This window comes from Chrysemys picta, chromosome 1 (assembly GCF_011386835.1).
Source record: "Chrysemys picta bellii isolate R12L10 chromosome 1, ASM1138683v2, whole genome shotgun sequence".
Classification (NCBI taxonomy): Eukaryota; Metazoa; Chordata; order Testudines; family Emydidae; genus Chrysemys; species Chrysemys picta.
Genome location: NC_088791.1, coordinates 155,448,776 through 155,468,633, shown reverse-complemented (window position 1 = coordinate 155,468,633; position 19,858 = coordinate 155,448,776). Strand labels below are relative to the sequence as shown.

At 49.6% G+C, this 19,858-nt stretch overlaps 1 protein-coding gene across 3 annotated transcripts in view; it reads right to left on the bottom strand.

Annotated features, from left to right (window-relative positions):
- Nucleotides 1-19,858, bottom strand: part of NME7 (NME/NM23 family member 7) — a 200,517-nt gene that overhangs the window by 105,913 nt on the left and 74,746 nt on the right. For all 3 annotated transcript variants that reach the window (XM_042852905.2, XM_065587289.1, XM_024099605.3), the window contains one exon: nt 19,731-19,836. In XM_042852905.2, the coding sequence (XP_042708839.1) occupies nt 19,731-19,836 (106 nt within the window). The remainder of the gene's footprint in view (nt 1-19,730; nt 19,837-19,858) is intronic.

The following is a 19,858-nucleotide window of genomic DNA, read 5'->3' as shown; positions in this document are numbered from 1 at the left end:
CACCAGTGCCAAATACAGAGGTAATATAATCCCCCTACCACCGCTCAAGATTCCCCCGTTTGTACATCCAAAGATTGCATTATCTTTTTTGGCCACCCCATCACACTGAGAGCTCATGTCAGCTGATTATCAAGCATGACACCAAGTCTTTTTCAGAGTCACTGCTTCCCAGGATAGGGTCCCAGATCCTGTAAGTATGGCCTGCATTTTTGCTCCTACACATCACTTTACATTTAGTCATATTAAAATGTATATTGCTTTCTTCCACCCAGCTTATCAAGTGATCCAGATCATTCCCTTGCCCAGCGAAGCATAATCATGCTATAAAAGACCTGTTATGCACACAGACAAAGGACAGGGGTTAATTATTATAGGAAACAAACAAGAATTTCCTGCTCTTTTCCTTTTATTCTTAAGAACAAAATTTCAAAAGCTGACGTAAGTATGGGAGCTCAGCTTTATGTGGCTTCTCACTCAAATTTCAGATAGTCCTTTAGAGCTCTGGACCGTCACTCCAGTATGGCTTTCACCCCTTATTCAAGCCATTCAGCCAAGTAGGTCCCAGGAAATCCCTAGTTCCATCAGGAAATGAGATAGTTTGATGATCTATCGAGTTTTGTTCAATAACTTCATTAAATATGTGGAGAATGGTCTAGAGCAGGGGTTCTCAAGCTTTTTCTTTCCGAGGCCTCCCGACCCAACAAGCTATAAAAACTCCACAGTCCACCTGTGCCACAACTGTTTTTTTGCATATAAAAGCCAGGGCCGGCATTAGGGGGTAGCAAGCAGGACAATTGCTCGGTGCGCCACGCCACAGGGGGTCCTGCGAAGCTAAGTTGCTCAGGCTTCGGCTTCAGCCCCAGGTGGCGGGACTTAGAGCCCTGGGCTTCAGCCCCAAGTGGTGGGGCTTCAGCTTTCTGCCCTGGGCCCGAGCAGGTCTAATGCCAGCCCTGCTTGGCAGAACCCCTGAAACCTTCTTGCGGTCCCCCAAGTGGGGCCCGGACTCCTGGTTGAGAACCACTGGTATAGAGAGTACACTTATAAAGTTTGCAGATGATACCAAGCTGGGAGGGGGTAGCAAGTGCTTTGGAGAACAGGGTTAGAATTCAAAATTATCTTGATAAACTGGAGAAATGGCTGAAATAAATAGGATGAAATTCAATAAGGACAAATGCAAAATACTGCACAAAGAAAGGAATAATCAATTGCGCAAATACAAAATGGTAAGTGACTGCCTAGAAAGAAGTATGGCAGAAAATGATCTGGGGGTTACAGAGGATCACGAACTAAATAGGAGTCAAAAATGAGATACCATTATGAAAAAAGCAAACATCATTTTGGGATGTGTTAGCAGGAGTGTTGTAAGCAAGACACAAGAAGTAAATTCTTCCACTCTACTCAGCACTGATAAGACCTCAGCTGGAATACTGTATCCAGTTCTGAGCAGCACACTTCATGTAAGATGTGGACATATTGGAGAAGCTCCAGGGAGCAAGAAAAATGAGTAAAGGTCTAGAAAACATGACCTACAAATTTCAGAGTAGCAGCCGTGTTAGTCTGTATCCGCAAAAAGAACAGGAGTACTTGTGGCACCTTAGAGACTAACAAATTTATTAGAGCATAAGCTTTCGTGGGCTACTGCCCACTTCTTCGGATGCATATGCTGTAGTCCACGAAAGCTTATGCTCTAATAAATTTGTTAGTCTCTAAGGTGCCACAAGTACTCCTGTTCTTTTTATGACCTACAAAGAAAGACTGAAAAAAAATGGATTTGTTTAGTCTGGAGAAGAGAAGACTGAGGGGGAACATGATAACAATCTTTAAGTATGTAAAAGGTTGTTATAAAGAGGAAGGTGATTGTGACACTGCACCCCATACTCTTCATAGTAATATTATTATGGTATGGTTATGGCATAATTATGATGCATTTTGTACAAGATGGGTCATGTGTGGGGTCACTGGAAAAGTTATGATTTGTTGAATATGATGATCTTATTTGTATGCATGAATCTTTTTTTTATCTGAAGTTATGAATATTGACTATGTATCTGTATTTCGCATGTAGGGTGACACCCACTAGATAAAATGCTTCCAGTCTAGATAGTGGGCTGTGTAGGGCCTATTCAAGGTAATGGGCCATTAGGAAAAACAATAGGCCTTAGGAGAAGCTTATCCCCCACCCAGTGAACGTTCCTTGTTGGTTCATGCAGTGGCAGCCCAAAGCCTGCATATAATTGCAGCTGGGTGTGTCCGTGCCTGTGTGAATGCTATTGAAAGTGCAAGCTTGGAGGGCTTTGCAGCTTGTCACAGCAGCACAGTGTGAGAGGGAGCCCAGGCTGGACAGACCAAGGGCTTAGTGGCACTAGGGTGACCAGACAGCAAGTGTGAAAAATCGGGACAGGGGTGGGGGGTAATAGGAGCCTATATAAGAAAAAGAGCCAAAAATCGGGACTGTCCCTATAAAATCGGGACATCTGGTCACCCTAAGTGGCACCCCAGTTCCAGGTTGCACACCGGGGGAACCCGTCACAGTGATAAACTGTTCTCCTTAACTACTGAGGGTAAGACAAGAAGTAATGGGCTTAAATTGCAGCAAGAGAGATTTAGGTCAGATGTTAGGGAAAACTACCCTGATGGTTAGGAAGTTAAGTACCAGAACAAATTACGTAGGGAGATTGTGGAATCTCAGTCACTGGAGGCTTTTAAGAACAGGTTGAACAAACACCTGTCAACGATGGTGTAGACCAGTAGTTCTCAACCAGGGATACGTGTACCCCTGGGGGTACTCAGAGGTCTTCTGGGGGTACATCAACTCCTCTAGATATTTGCCTGGTTTTACAATAGGCTACATAAAAAGCACTAGCAAACTAAAATTTCATAGGCAATGATTTGTTTATACTGCTCTATATACTGAAATGTAAGTACAATATTTATATTCCAATTGATTTATTTTCCAATTATATGGTAAAAATGAGAAAGCAAGCATTTTTTCAGTAATAGTGTGCTGTGACTCTTCTGTATTTTTATGTCTGATTTTATAAGTTTTTAAGTGAGGTGAAACTTGGGGGTACACAAGACAAATCAAACTCTTGAAAGGGGTACAGTAGTCTGGAAAGGTTGAGACACACTGGTGTAGACAATACTTAGTCCTGTCTTAGTGGTGGGGACTGGACTAGATGATCTATCAAAGTCCCTTCCAGTCCTACATTTGTATTCTACAATTTTCTAAATCTTTGGCACTTCTGGGTTTAAAGTTCTGGACTGAAATCCTAACCCCAAAGAAGTCAAAGACAAAACAACCATTGACTTCAATGGAGCCATGGGTTGGCTTCAAGGGGGCAGGATTTCTCCTTGATGCCCGTTAGATACTGCACCCTGAAACATCATGCAAGTGGTTCCCTCTGGCCTTGGAATCTAGTCTACACTACTGGCTAAATTGGCACTGCTGCGATCAATGCAGCAGTATTGATTTAGCGGGTCTGGTGAAGACACGCTAAGCTGATGGGTGAGCACTCCCACTGATGTCTGTACTCCACCTCCCTGAGAGGTGGAAGCTATGTTAACGGGAGATCGTCAACCATCGACATAGCATGGTGTAGACACCTCTATAAGTCAACCTAAATTACATCAACTTCAGTTATGTAATTTACTGAAGTAGTGTAACTTAGATTGATTTAGTGTTAGTATAGACCAGCCCTGAGTATGCAAAACTTAAATTGACTTACATAGTCAAATAAAATACACCGGCAACATTTTAACTACCAAATTTAAGTTTTTATTTTCTCACTATCTTTTTTTTCTTGCAAAGAAATTAGATTAAAAATATTGTGTTTATGAAATAATAAGATTTTAACAAGGACAGTCAGAAAATTCCAAATTCTGGTTCCTACAGCAAAATATAACTGGGCTACATTGCACAAATACATGAAAAAATTCATGTCTACCCTATTATATAGTAAAATACAAGACACTATTCCTATGAGAAATATGGCTAAGTTACAGTAGCTATAAAACCCTGATCTTTCATAGACTCAAACTTTAAGGTCAGAAGGAACCATTATGATCGTATAGTCTGACCTCCTGCACAACGCAGGCCATAGAATCTCACCCACCCACTCCTGTAATAAACCCCTAACCCTATGTCTGAGCTATTGAAGTCCTCAAATCATGGTTTAAAGACTTCAAGGTACAGAGAATCCTTTCAATTCACTCCCTTCCCCCTCACCCCATTCAGAACAGCAACATTCAGGATCCTGCTTTTTACGGATTGCACTGGTTTAGGTGCTGCTGTTACAACTTTTTGGCCAAAGTTCAAGACTATATATTTCCTTGAAAGTCAATATCATGGCACTACAAAGACCAAAGCTCTTAGTTGGGAAGCATTAATTGATTTTTCTATTGGGTCTTATTTGCTCTTCCCCCTAACCTTTACCTATTCTATCCATGCTTAGCTTGAGAGCTTCTTGAAGCAAGGACCATCCTTCTTGGATGATTGGAAAGTGCGTAGAAGATTGTATTTACTTATTGTAACATCCACTAAGTATTAATAATACAACTTTACTGTGATCAGAATCGAATTTAACAATTCTTTAAAGAACTTGGCCATGCATTTTCATCCAGTTCTGTTCCTGGGACATCATGAAATATCTATCATTTATGCAACAATTCCAGGCTTTGATCCCAATCGTCTTGGCCTCTACTTAAATGGTGATTAATGTTACTTCCAGACACTGCCACAGTTCTCTCTAACAAACTCCCTGGTGGATCCTTACACAGATTGTTATTTGTGCACCATTCCATAGAACAGAGAAAGTATTTTCAACACAATATTTTTTCATTTGCTTCTCAGCCCTGACTGACTCCTGATTAAATGTTATATTTCTTAAATAACTTGTTCCTTAATTATAGAAGACATTGTACAAATTTGGTCTCTTATCTTTATGAACTTTTCATTTTTAATTTTCCAGATAAAAACTGATGCATCAACAGCTCTGGAAACTGAAGGCCTCTTTCATCACTGTTGAAGTACAGCATGGCCAGTAATCGTGAATCTTCCCACACACTATCTCCTGCCAATATGTGTCAAGCCAGAACTAGAGGAACCCACTTTGGTAGAAGGTGGAACCTGAAACTTACTCTGTGCAATAAAAAACTGCCACCAGGAAATGATCTTCCATATAAGAAATCTGAGCTCACTCAGGACATCCAGTGGTTCAGAAGGAACTTTCATCAGCTCTGTCAGGACCACACTGATATCTCATGACACTGGGGAACTTCTGAACAGGAGAAACTTGGGATAGTGTTTGTCACTTGTTCTCTCATGCAGAGACTCCAAGCACAGAGTGGAGACAGGAGAAAGACACATGCACTAAGCACCTTATCATTAAACAGTGCCCCATAATCTTAACCAGGAAATTGAAGAACTAATACTTATTACCATCCCTCTGGCTGAGGAGGACGTCTGGGGAGAAGACAGGACAGATTTAAAAGAACGGAGAAATCTTTGGGACTCTTAGAGGAAAGTGAATCTCTCTGACTCCCTATTGTCCCATTGAAATGGTTATTTCCTATGCTGGCACAATTACATAAACAACATAGCTTCCTAGAAAAACACCACATACCCTGTCCTTCCTCTAGCCTCACTTCTATGAAGAGAAAATGGGATGCTTCTATAAGCCCCCTGCAGAATCCAAAACCACAAACACCTCACCACCTTTCTCAAAACACTGAATCATGGTGACGTTTCTTCCAACACTCCAATTCACCCCAAAGCAATTCTTTGCTTCAGCCAGGGGTAGGGGTTTGCTAGAATGATGCAAGGCACTCTCTATCCTCCAAGGCCAGAATATATTGCCTTCAAGGCACTCCCAAACTGGGAGCCAGGGACCAGAGCTCTGATCCTGTATCAGGCAGAGTACTATGCGGACAGTAGACGGAAACTAGTGAGTATTTTGCCTTTTTAAAAAGACATCTCATGATACACTCTCCTTTTGTGGATCATGACACTATCCCCCAAGCCCACATCTCTACCCGCACTCCAAGTGTTATATGTTACTATTACTCTTGGCGGCTGAAGTTAAACTTCAGCTAGCTCCCAGTCATCCCTTTATCTGGCCCCTAGGGTTTCTCTGCATCCTGGCAGACATTTACAGAGCTCTCACTCGCACTACATATCACATGCCTTTGATCACTGCGTCACGTTTCTGCTGCAGGTACTACCGTTGCTAAGTTCTGGTGCTTTGGCTGCCTAGCAACAGATGTTTCTTTATTCCAGTCAGGAGTGGATCAGTGAGTCCAGAGATAAAAGCAACAGTGATTTTCCACTGCTTTGTCATTGGATAGGAGCCCTATAAATGATCTACTGTAATCAGAGTCAGCTTCTAAAAAAGGACTCTGTCCTAAAATTAACTGGGTGCAAACTAGAGATTAGATTCAGGACTCTGATAGCCACGCAGCTGACAGAAAAGCTCCCTGGCTCAGTTATGGTTAAACTGGGCTGTGTCTTCCAGCACAGGGCTAAGTGTGCCATTTTTCTGCAATGATCTATTATGATATGGAGTCTGCAGAAAAAAAATCAATTGGAAATAGGATCAGAAAGCGTATCTTAAATCATAAATTCAGTCAAAGATCACCAGAGAAGGGAAGATGGAAAGCTCTCTGTAAGCTCAAGCACTTAAGTGTTTTAGTACAACTGCACATAATTGTACACATGTAATGAGCTGATTATGTTCATGGAAATTAGATAATCATGTTCAAAGCCTGGAAACTGGGAAGGTTTATTTTTAGTTGCTCTCCATTAAAAACTCGTACAACTCAAAATCCAATCTTTCACTGCTGTCTGAAAGCTTTTGCTGTTCTGATACCCCATCAATTCCTCTCCAAGCTCCTCTGTCCATGCCACCTCTCACACTGACAGATGGCTCTACAATATTTCATTTTTTTCTAACTGTCATATTTCTACTCTCACTCTCCCTGACTCATTAGAAATGCTAGGGGGTTTTGACAGATATAATTTAGAGGCATTGATTTTTCTGCAAAAAAGCAAACTGCTCACTTGAAAAGTATCACACCCTCTCACACATGCAACTTCACCAATCAGACCACATTCTATTTAGTTTCCCATGTTATCTGCTTCCACTATTATATGATGAGAGATGCTGCTGGCCTACCCATAATTTCTCAGGTTACTAGCAGTGGTTAAATGAGGAAGGGGTGAGCCTCTTACTGCTTTCTCTTCCTTATGTCTCCTTGAGCCTGAGTAGTTCATCCATTTTCCTCCAACTCTCCCTGCCTGAAGATACACCTCCTGATGAGGCATTTCTGCTCCTCTACAATCCTCCTGCTCTCCTCCCCCTGCAGTTACTGCTCCTACCACTGGGGCCAGAGCCAGGGTTCACCTGCTTGTCCCCCAGCCCTCTGCTCATCCCACTGGTATTGGGGCGCCTTAAGTGGATCATTTGCTTCCTCACAACTGCTGATAGTAACCCTTTCAGTGGTTTGCCCATGGCTGTGATAGTGTGTGTGGAAATGTTTAGACACTGAAGGCGTGGTGAAGATCACAAAGCAAGATAATGTGCGAAACTAACAGCAGCAAAATTATTAGGAGCCAAAGGCTACGTTCATGCAACTTTAAAGCTGAGAGTTTAATTGCAAAAGGAAGTCAGGAAAGTCAGAGTTAAGGCTCCCAACAGCAACTTTAATTCTGGCATATAGCCCTTTACAATAGGCTCTTTCATCACAGGATATAAGGTAATATAAAACACTATATATGTGCATATAAGGTAATTGAGGTGCCACTGTGATATTGGTATTATCTGTAAGAGACCCAAGACTATAAAGCATCTAAGAAAAGTTGCATGAGGAGGGGGAAGGAGGCCTAGCAGAGGACAGGCCTAGAAGAATTAAATCCGCTCCCCAGTGATTGGGCCTGTGACACGTCATTCCATATTCTTTATGAAAATATGCTTATGATATGAATATGATATAACAGAGATTACTTTACGCAAGATGGGTCATGTGAGATATCACTGGAAAGGTTATAATTTACTGAATGTGATTATCCAATTTCTATGCCTGTATCATTTCTGTATCTGAAGTTAGGAATATTGACTATATATCTGTATTTCAACTATGTTACTTTGGGTGATGCCCCCTGCTAACACTTCAGGTACAACAATGAAAAAGACCGACAGTGCTGATGGCCCATCGGCAAGAGACAGTGGACTGTAAAAGAGCTTAGTCTTCCTGTGAACATGTGGGTCAGCCTGTGAAGAATGGCTACAGGGGCCCTACAGAGGCATGTGACCATGTCACTGGATACTGAAATCCATCTTGAATTCTGTACTTTTCCATAAGAAGCTAGTGGGGGGTCAAACTAGGAAACAAAGGACTCCCGCCTTATGCAAATCCTATTTAAGGGTGGGGAGTGAGGTAATCCAGGTCACCAGTTCGCCTCTGCTACCCCACCCAAGATGACTGCTGGAAACAATTAAGACTGAACTGGGGGGAAGAACTGGACCCGAACTGGAAGGGTGTCTGGCGTCTGAAGAAAATTATTAGAACCACTTTTAGGGTGAGAACTTACATGTAACCAGTTTCTTTAATGTATTAAGCTTAGATTGCGTTTCTTGTTCTGTCTGCTACCTCCTTAACTACTTAAAATATAACTGTTATAGTTAATATATTTATTTCTGGTTTACAATATAACCCAGTTGATGTGATTTCTAACCGGAGGCGGAGCGGGGGACGGGGGTGGCGAGAAGGTGTGCATACTCTCCTCCACATCGAGGGAAGAGGCGAATTTCATATAATTTGGGGTTTGTACTCCAAGGGGGGTGGACATCTGGGTGCTGTGGCAAGCCCCTTAAGATGAGCCCTCTCAGAGCGGATCTCTTTCTCTCTGTGCAGCTGGGTGTGGCCCTGCCTGTGTGCTTGGCTGGAAAAGGCTGGGGAGCCTAACCCAGCAAGACCAGGTAAAGGGGGCCCAGGCTGGCAGAATAGTCTGACTCACTGGTGTCCCAGCACACCAGGTGACATCCCAGGGGGTCCAGCCCATCACAGGGCCAGTCATAGGCAACACATATGGGGGCATGTGGGGTCAAAATTCCCCCCCGGAGATGTCTGCTTGGCCTGCCGAGGGAAGGGCGAGGGGCTCTGTTCTTCTCCCACTGTGCCTGCCCCCTGACAGCTGGGCCCAGGTGGGGAGCAGAAGGGGTGGGACCAGCCATTTCTCATCCTGGCTGCTTCAGGGCGCAGCAGCTGCCTGAGATAGAGCCTGGCTGGGGAGGTGGTGGTGGCGGGCCGTCCCCGCATCTGAGCCCAGCTGCCAGGAACAGGGGCTGAGCGAGCTGGAAACATGCTGATGGGAGAAGGGACTACAGCTCGCTTGGCCCCTAACCCTGGCAGTCGGGCCTGGACGCGGGGAAGCCCATTGCCGCCACCTCCCCAGCCAGGCTCTCTCTCAGGGAGCCACTGCACTGCACAGAGTCAGCGACCCAGAGCAGCCAGCTTCAGCATGTGAGACATTCCCTCATTCCCTGCCCAGACCCAACTGCCAGGGAGAGCAGCTGAATGGGCCAGTGTGGAGGCACAGCGGGAGAAGGACAGAGCACCGCCCCCCACAAGTAACTGTGGTGGGGTAGGGAGAGTGCGGTGGCCCCGGGCTGGGCGCAGGGGGTCATTGGGCAGAGACATGTGGAGCGGTCACATGTCCTCCTCTTTAGATTGTGTCCCTGTAAAGGGGACCAGCGGAGGCTCGTCCCTCCGCGGGGCTGTGGGGTATCCCACCGCCTCGCAATAGTTCGCTATGGGCCCAGGCCCTGGGTCAGGGCGGGGCAACAAACAAACAGTCAGGAGCTCAGGCCCTTAGGCAGGGGCTGAGCGTCTAGTGCGGGTGGGGGGGGAGACTGCCACCCATGAGTGGAGTGGCAGGGGGGACGCAGGCCCACCCACTCCACTGCGTCCCAGCCCGGGGTCCTAGCAGCGGCAGAAGACTCGCTGCTGTCAGTGGCGATCCTGCCCGAAACACACTGACATTGGTTCTGGCAGTGCTGTGACTAGACCAGGGTCAGCTGCCCCTGGGCTACTTCCGGACTCCCCCACGTACGGTACCTGGATTAGGGCAGTGTCCTCGGAGGTTTCCAGGACCATCGGTTCCTCCGGGTAACTGGCGAGGGGTAGGCTTGGCTGCTCCTTGGAGTACTTGGCGAGAGGCAGGCTTGGCTGCTCCTTGGAGTACTTGGTGAGAGGCAGGCTCGGCTGCTCCTCGGGGTAGCTGGCGAGGGGTAGGCTTGGCTGCTCCTCGGGGTAGCTGGCGAGGGGTAGGCTTGGCTGGCCTGGCCAGTCCTCGGGTCGGTCACAGCCTGCCAGCGTTCCCCAACCCGGAGCTAGGCCACAGGCATCTGGCCTCTCCGGCGGCTGGTGTTCAAGTGAGCTCTGCAGTTGGGCTTTTCTACTTCCTGTCCTGCGCCGTGACCTCTGGGGGGCGGGCGCAGGATCCACTGGCTCCCCCCATGTTGGTGCTAGGGGAGGCTAGTCCCTTCGCGGGGCTGTGGGGTATCCCACCGACTCGCTACAGTCCCTCACTATCAGGAGGCACGAGTCATCTATGGGCCCAGTTAAGTGGGCTGAGCACAGACGAGTTCCTGTGGGCCATGTGGGGAAAGATTCCTTCCTTCTCAGACTGCACAATAGAAGCAGAGTTGCTTTACCTCAGCAATTCCAAACTAAAAGGTATAAGGCAACTCCACCATGGCATGAGCAACTCATCTCCCCGCCGTGTCCAAATTCCTGCCTAATCCTAAACTTCTGGATGGTTTCCCAAACCTGCCTCTAAAATCTCATGACTTTCTAGGCTGTAGTATCTATGGTTTTTGCACCACTATAACTGACATTGGAAAGAACAGAGAGGAAATGGAGAGCCTACTAAGGGTACGTCTATACTTACCTCCGGGTCCGGCGGTAAGCAATCGATCTTCTGGGATCGATTTATCGCGTCTTGTCTAGACGCGATAAATCAATCCCGGACGTGCTCGCCGTCGACGCCGGTACTCCTGCTCCACGAGAGGAGTACGTGGAGTCAACGGGGGAGCCTGCCTGCCGCGTGTGGACCTGAGGTAAGTTCGAACTAAGATACTTCGACTTCAGCTACGTTATTCATGTAGCTGAAGTTGCATATCTTAGTTCGAAGCGGGGGTTAGTGTGGACCAGCCCTTAGGCTCCAAAGGAGATAGTTATTGAATCCCACCATTCTCATATGTTTTCCTAGTTTAAAATAAAGTAATTCCATTTATCTAATCCAGGATATAGGGATGGGTGAGAAGTCACAGAGAAGATATTCTTAGGCTGTTCAATTTAGCTGTGTAGCAGCTGTGCTTCTGCCTTACCAACCATTCATGGTGGGAAGGAAAGGACTAAAGAAGTTGAATGGATCTTCTGGCTCAACCCTAGCCTAATCCTTGTATCTTTCTGGCTGCAAAGGTGGGTTCCACCTCACACAAAAGTGCACACTCATCCTGTGCAACCCCAAAAATACCTCCCTGCCACCCACACCCAGTGGAACCACCCCAATTCTAGTGCTTATGGAGCCCTGTACATTGGTGAAAATGAGGGCAAGATCTGTCCAGTCGTGACAGAGAAAGGCCTGGAGGAGAATGAGAAAGAGGGCAAAAGGACCTGGGCGGGGATTTATGAAAGAGATGCAGAAAGTGAAAAGAGGACTGAAAAGGGGAAAGGAACTCCTGATGTCTCATTAAAAGGTAGTTTTGAACCACTTTAGGTAATAACAGTTGTGCATTAAAGTTAAAAATGCCCAGCTCAGGCTCTTCATTTTGTAATTTCAAACTCAATTTCGGGTGTCTGACAATTTTGCCATCTACTTTGTTCGTCCTCATCAAAACATTTACCATAGTAAATGTGCCAACTTGTCTATGATCAAATCCCAGGCTGCTGCTGGTGCCAAATCACTCTGTCTTGGCTGCACAGCAAAGCTTTCAATAGCAGATATTATGCAAGGCCTCACAGAGATAAAAGACAAGAAGTTAGCAGCAGCAAGTTCAAGATCTTTCCCTGGGAAAGTCATTGTTTGCAGCAAGCTCTCCGGCTATCCCACTTGAGGAGTGAGAGACCTGGAGACCACTACTGCCCGCTCCTCTGCTTCCACTTCAACTTTCACAAAGGAGGTACCTAAAACGCTGCAGTGCCCTGCAGACGGCTTGGGAAAAATCTCTGCTATATCCCACATATTAGTTCTTCACACAAATATATTTAGACCTTAGAGCCAAAACACTGCATTATTATACTATAAACATTGCTCCTATTTGTGCACCTGCATCTGAAGGCCAGGGAATGACGTGGAATTGTCTATCTGTGGTTATGTGTGGACATCAAGCTTTTCTAATAAGCATACGATGAAAGGACATAGCATTCCCCAACACAGATGGCACAATGTGCTTGCATTGAGCTACAAAGAACAACAACTTAAAGTATTTTTTGTTCAACAGGGGCTACATCTTCTGCCATAGGATTCAAATTTCCTAACTACTGCCATTAAAGTATAAAAAACAGTGGAAGAAGTGTAGACATAACTATGGTATATGTAGATAAGCAGATATAGGAGAAATGTTGTAAATCTGTTTCCTGTTGTGACAGACCCAGACCAGTGGGGTACAGGAGTCTGGTAGAGGGCAAATATACTGGTCACTGGATGAGTAGTTTTCTGTTCCCTGAGTGACCAGAGCAGGGGCTGCACTAGAGTAATCAGGAACCTGCTAGAACCAGTTAAGGCAGGCAGGCTAATTAGGACACTTTGAGCCAATTAAGAAGAAGCTGCTAGAATCAATTAAGGCAGGCTAATCAGGGCACCTGGGTTTTAAAAAGGAGCTCACTTCAGTTTGTGGTGTGAGTGTGAGGAGCTGGGAGCAAGAGGTGCAAGGAGCTGAGAGGGTGAGGGTGTGCTGCTGGAGGACTGAGGAGCACAAGCATTATCAGACACCAGGAGGAAGGTCCTGTGGTGAGAATAAGGAAGGTGTTTGGAGGAGGCCATGGGGAAGGAGCCCAGGGAGTTGTAGCTGTCATGCAGCTGTTACAGGAGGCACTATAGACAGCTGCCGTCCACAGGGCCCTAGGCTGGAACCCGAAGTAGAGGGCAGGCCCGGGTTCCCCCCAAACCTCCCAATTGACCTGGACTGTGGGTTCTTCCAGAGGGGAAGGTCTCTGGGCTGTTCCCCAACCCACATTGGTGAATCTCTGCGGCAAGAAAATCCACCAATAAGCGCAGGACCCACCAAGATAAAGGAGGAACTTTGTCACACTGTAAAGCACCCTTCGTCTCTGGTGAAAACTTTTAGGCAATTTGAGATGGCTGTTATAGAGTGAGTGACACTCTTTCATGGAGATTTGTATTTGGTTTTCCTTATTCTGAAATATAATTTATCCAAACAAAAAGAACGGTTACTTACCTTCTGTAACTGTTGTTCTTCGAGATGTGTTGTTCACGTCCATTACACTTAGGTGTACGCGCGCCGCGTGCACGGACGTCGGAAACTTTCTCCCTGAGCGGCTCCCGTCGGGCCGGCAGGGCCCCCTCCTTCCCGCCAGAGCGGCGCCCCGCTCCAGGGTATATATATCCCTGCCGACCCGACCCCTCCGGTTCCTTCTTGCCGGAGACTCCGACAGAGGGGAAGGAGGGTGGGAAGTGTAATGGACATGAACAACACATCTCGAAGAACAACAGTTACAGAAGGTAAGTAACCGTTCTTTCTTCTTCGAGTGATTGTTCACGTCCATTACACATTAGGTGATTCCCAAGCTTACCATTGGAGGAGGGTAGGAGTCAAGATACAACTGACTGTAGCACAGCCCGACCGACCATTGCGTCCTCTCTGGTCTGATGATGGATCGCGTAGTGGGCTGTGAACGTATGTATGGACGACCAGGTGGCTGCCTTGCAGATCTCCTGGATAGGGACCTGTGCCAAGAAGGCCGTAGAGGACGCTTGGGCTCTAGTCGAGTGGGCCCGGATCTCCGGGGCCGGAACATTGGCGAGCTCATAACAGGTGCGTATACAATGCACAATCCATGCCGACAAGCGCTGTGTCGAGATAGGCAAGCCTTTCATACGTTCCGCAATCGCAATGAACAGCTGGGGTGTTCTGCGGAACGACCTGGTCCGTTCCAGGTAAAATGCCAACGCCCTTTGGACATCCAGGGTATGTAGGCTGCGTTGGTGAGGGTCCGTATGGGGTTTAGGGAAAAACACCGGTAGGCAAATGTCCTGCCCCATGTGAAACTGTGATACCACCTTTGGGAGGAATTTGGGGTGCGGCCTCAGTTGCACCTTATCTTTATGGAACACTGTATAGGGTGGTTCCGAAGAGAGGGCCCTCAATTCCGATACCCTTCTGGCCGACGTGATGGCCACGAGAAACGCCACCTTCCACGAGAGGTGCGTGAGGGAGCAAGTGGCTAGGGGCTCAAAGGGAGGACTCATGAGTCTTGTTAGGACTAGGTTCAGACTCCACGCCGGGACAGGCGGGCGCGAGTAGGGGAACACCCTTTCCAGCCCCTTGAGGAATCGGGCCACTGTGGGGTTGGAGAACACTGACACTCCCAACTCTCCCGGATGGAAAGCCGAAATAGCAGCTAAGTGAACTCTAATTGAGGCGGGCGCAAGCCCTTGATTCTTGAGGTGCAGTAGGTAGTCCAAGATAGACGGAACTGAGGCTTGTAAAGGCTGTATGCGTTGAGGCTCACACCAGTGGGAGAACCTTTTCCATTTTGCAAGGTAGGTCGCTCTTGTAGAGGGCTTCCTACTATTAAGGAGGATTTGCTGAACTTGGCGAGAGCACCTGTGTTCTGCATCATTCAGCCAGAGAGATACCATGCCGTGAGATGTAGCGAAGACAGGTTCGGGTGGAGTAGGCAACCTTCGTCTTGCGTGACTAGGTCGCGATGGAGGGGGAGGGTGATTGGATCGGCTATGGACAGCTCCAGCAGGGACGTGAACCAATGCTGGCGTGGCCAGGCCGGGGCGATGAGTATGATCGTCGCCCTGTCCCTGCGGGTCTTGAGGAGAACCTTGTGTATGAGTGGGAACGGAGGGAAGGCGTATCTCAGGCTCCCTCCCCATGGGATCATGAAGGCATCTGCTAATGATCCCCGGCTGAGGTTCTGGAACGAGCAGAACTGAGGGCATTGGCTGTTGTCCCTGGTGGCGAATAGATCCACCCGGGGAAAGCCCCACCTCTGGAAGATCGAATGCAGGACGTCTCACTTCAACGTCTATTCGTGCATTCGGTAGGAGCGGCTGAGGCGGTCTGCTAAGTCGTTTTGAATTCCCGGAAGATACATCGCGATGAGGTGTATCGCATGGGCTATACAGAAGTTCCATAGTTGGAGTGCTTCGTGACAGAGGGGAGAAGACCGGGACCCGCCCTGCTTGTTTATATAGAACATGGCGGTAGTGTTGTCCGTCAGGACTGCCACGCTGTGACCCTTTATGGTGGTGCGGAAGGTCTGACAGGCGAGGCGAACCGCTCTTAGCTCCTTCAGATTGATGTGAAGCAGCTTGTCTTCTCTGGACCACAACCCTTGGGTCCGCAGTTCCCCCAGGTGCGCCCCCCAGCCCAGGTCCGATGCATCTGTTACCAACGTCAGAGTGGGCTGTGGGGCAGCGAAGGGGATCCCTTCGCATACCTGTTGGCGATCGAGCCACCAGCGTAGCGAGCTGAGCACCTGGTTTGGGATCGTGACTACTTGATCCAATGGGTCTCTGTTGGGGCGATGCGTGTGGGCGAACCACAACTGTAAAGGTCGGAGCCTCAGGCGGGCATGCCTGACCACGTGTGTGCAAGCTGCCATATGTCCCAGAAGCTGCATGCAACACCTTGCCGTTGTCGTGGGGAACTTTTGGACCGAACTTACGGCTTTGTGAATTGACATGAATGGTGCCTCTGGTAGGCTCGCTTGCGCGGTTACCGAGTCCAGGGTTGCACCTATGAAGTCCAGCCTCTGTGTGGGGACTAACGTGGACTTGGGTACATTGACCCGGAGGCCGAGCCTGTCGAACGTCTGCAAGGCCAGCTTCACGTGCGATTGGACCTCGGCCTCCGACCTGCCCGCGAGTAGCCAATCGTCCAGGTACGGGAACACACGCATCCTTCTCTTTCGAAGGAAGGCTGCCACCACGGACATGCATTTCGTGAACATTCGTGGTGCTGACGCCAGGCCGAAGGGCAGGACCGTAAATTGGAAGTGGCGCTGGTCGACCATGAAGCGCAGGAATCGCCTGTGGGCTGGATTGATTGCAATGTGAAAATAGGCATCTTTCATATCGAGGGCAGCATACCAATCCCCCGGATCCAGGGATGGAATAATAGTTCCCAGGGAGACCATACGGAAGCGAACTTTGATCAGGAACTTGTTTAGCTCGCGCAGGTCCAAAATAGGACGGAGGCCTCCTTTTGCCTTGGGGAATCAGGAAGTATCTGGAGTAGAATCCTTTTCCCCTCAGGTCTGTTGGGACCTCTTCCACTGCTCCAGCAGCGAGAAGGGTCTGCACCTCCTGCGTGAGAAGTTGCTCGTGAGAAGGGTCCCTGAAGAGGGACGGGGAAGGGGGATGGCAGGGAGGGGGCGAGGAAAAATGAAGGGTATAGCCCGCCTTCACTGTGCGCAGGACCCATGGGTCCGATGTTATGCGCGACCATGCCCGGTAGAAATGGGACAGCCGGTCTTTGAAAAACAGAGGAGGATCCGGTATGGGATATGGTACACTGTCCTCGGGCGTAGCTTCAAAAGCCTGGTTTGTTCCCTGGCTGCAGCTTGCCCTGGCCGTGACTCTGGCCCTGGTTAGGCGTATTGTTACGTCTCCACCTGTTATCCCTGCCTCGACGGCGATACGGCTCGTGTCGAGGGCGAGGGTGATATTGCCTTTGCAGTGGCTGGGGTTTAAAGGGCTTACGCTGCGTTACTGGAGTGTGCATACCCAACGACTTAAGGGTCGCTCGTGAGTCTTTAAGGCTATGTAGCCTGGCGTCCATCTGGTCGGAAAACAAGCCCGAACCTTCAAATGGGAGGTCCTGCAGCGTGGTCTGTACCTCTGGCAGGAGACCTGAAGCTTGTAACCACGCCGAACGCCTCATCACGACCCCCGACGCAATTGTTCTAGCCGCCGCGTCGGCTGAGTCTAGTGCGGCCTGCAATGAGGTCTTGGCCACTGCCATTCCCTCATCCACCAGAGCCGTGAACTCCTGATGCGTGTCAGGGGGGAGGGAGGCCTTAAACTTGGCAACTGATGCCCACGAGTTAAAATTGTGCCTGTTTAGAATCGCCTGCTGATTGGCGATCCGCAGTTGAAGGCCCCCAGATGAATAGACTTTCCTCCCGAATAAGTCCAATCTCTTAGCTTCCTTGCCCTTGGGGGCAGGAGCTTGCTGGCCATGTCGCTCTTTTTCGTTGACCGCCGAGACCACCAGCGAACAGGGGGACGGGTGTAGAAAGAAGAAGTCAAACCCTCTAGATGGGGCGAAGTATTTCCTCTCTACGCCTTTTGCCGTTGGCGCACTAGAGGCCGGTGTTTGCCACACCGTCTTATAGTTGGACTGTACTGTCCGTATAATCGGGAGAGCGACTCTGGAGGGGCACTCTGGGCTCAGGATATCGACCATGGGGTCGTCCTGCTCTACAGTCTCCTCTGCTTGCAAGCCCAGATTGAGGGCTACCCGGCGAAGCAGGTCTTGGTGTGCCCGATGGTCGATCGGGGTAGGGCCGGACACCAGTGTGCCCGCTACCCGCCTCGTCTGGCGAGGAGGAAGAGGTCGGGGCCTTCTGCCCATCCTCATTGTCCAGCAATCCGGCATCAGCCAGTTCTTCCTCTGCGGCCTGACCCGCAGTGTGGGATTGGGACGGCACCGTACTCGGTGCCGAGTCCACTCCTTCCCGCCCCGGCGGTCTAGAGACCGTTGCCTCCCTATACGATGGTGGGTGGTGCCGCGGGGAGCGGGATCGGTGCCTGGATGGCCCGGATCTCGAGGCCCTCGATGGGGGTCCATGCTGGTGGTAGTCCCACGGTGTCCAGAATGGCCATTGGCTCGGTTGGCCCCATTGGGACTGACCGTAGTCTCTGCTGCCCCGTGACCTATGGGCATACCTGCCGTATCGGTCTGAGTCAGTCCCCGAGACCACGGACGGTGACCTGGAAGGCCACGGTGGAGCCGTAGGATGGTGCCGGTCCGGTTTTGGGGAGTAGCGCCTCCGCGACCAGGACCTGGAATAGCGCCTCGCCGACCTGGACCTGGAACGGTACCGGTGGTCGCGGGACCGGGAACGGCTACGACTGGTCGGCCTTGGGTGACGAACCGCCGACGCTTCGCGGTGCCGACTCGTGCTTGGTTGCTGAGTCGGTGCCGACCGCTTGATGAAGCCCGACTGCTGCGGTGCTTCCTGCGCCGAGGGCAACCGGGAGTCCACCGAGGCGGAGCTCGACCGGGACCGGTTTCTGGAGTGGTGCCGGGATGGCGACCGTGATGGGCGCAACATTGCCGGCTTGCCTCTACGCGGCAGCATCGGCGGAGCGCCCTCAGCGCGTGCCGGGGCCTCGACGGACAACGCGATGAGGTCCTTAGCTGCCTAAAACGTGTCCGGAGTGGAGGGCTGTTCCACGAGCTCCTCTAGCCCTTCATCCTCACTCGACGCGCCCATCCCGGGGCTCGACGGGCCTTTCGACGCCGGAGCCACTACCGGGGTCCGTGTTGGGGCCGTATCGGCCTTAGGGGCACTCGAGGTCTTTATCGGTGCCGGCCTCTTGTGCGGGGAGCGTCCTCGGGCCTTAGACTGGCCCTTCGCTTTCGCCAGCGAAGATGATCGGCGTCGTGCATTTCCCCGCTGGGTCGGTGCCGCGGGCTTCGGGTGACCCGCCGGTGCCGGTTCCCGCACCGATGCCGGGGCGCTCCGCACGGAGGCAGACGGTGCCGTCGAAGTGGAGGGCTGTAACGCCGTCTCCATGAGCAGCTGCTTAAGGCGAAAGTCCCTCTCTTTTTTAGTTCTGGGCTTAAAGGCCTTGCAGATCTTGCAGCGCTCTTTCTGATGAGCTTCCCCCAGGCAACGGAGACACGAGGCGTGGGGGTCGCTCAATGGCATAGGCCTACGGCACGTGGCACAAGCCTTGAAGCCTTGGGCGTGTGGCATACCCCGCCGCCCAGGGCCGGTGCCGGGGCTGAACAAACAACCACGGCAGGAACTTTAAGTACTCTAATGAGCTGTTAACTACTGGCTCAACACTACTATAACTACCTGATAACAGCTAAGTAACACTAATGACTATTGCTAAGGGACACTCTCAGACGAGAGACAGAGTTGTTCCAACGCTGCCACGGACGGTAAGAAGGAACTGGAGGGGTCGGGTAGGCAGGGATATATATACCCTGGAGCGGGGCGCCGCTCTGGCGGGAAGGAGGGGGCCCTGCCGGCCCGACGGGAGCCGCTAAGGGAAAAAGTTTCCGACGTCCGTGCACGCGGCGTGCGTACACCTAAGTGTAATGGACGTGAACAATCACTCGAAGAAGAAGTACATGATTTTCTCTTTGAGGACAGAAATCACAGCAGTAAACCATCTAAAAGGCCGCGATTGTGCTATACAGCACTTCCGAGTCAATAGTGAAATATACATCCTGACTCTGCAAACTTTTATTCCCCCAAATTAGTAATGTCAGCATGATCAGGCCCATGTTACTCACCTTCATTAACAGCATGAGGCTTAATAATGCAACAAGTACAGTTTGTAAATTTTGCACTATTGGCTGGACCACGACCTCCACTTGAGGGAAAGAACAACTCCAGCTCCTGGGGGTATAATTGAAATTGA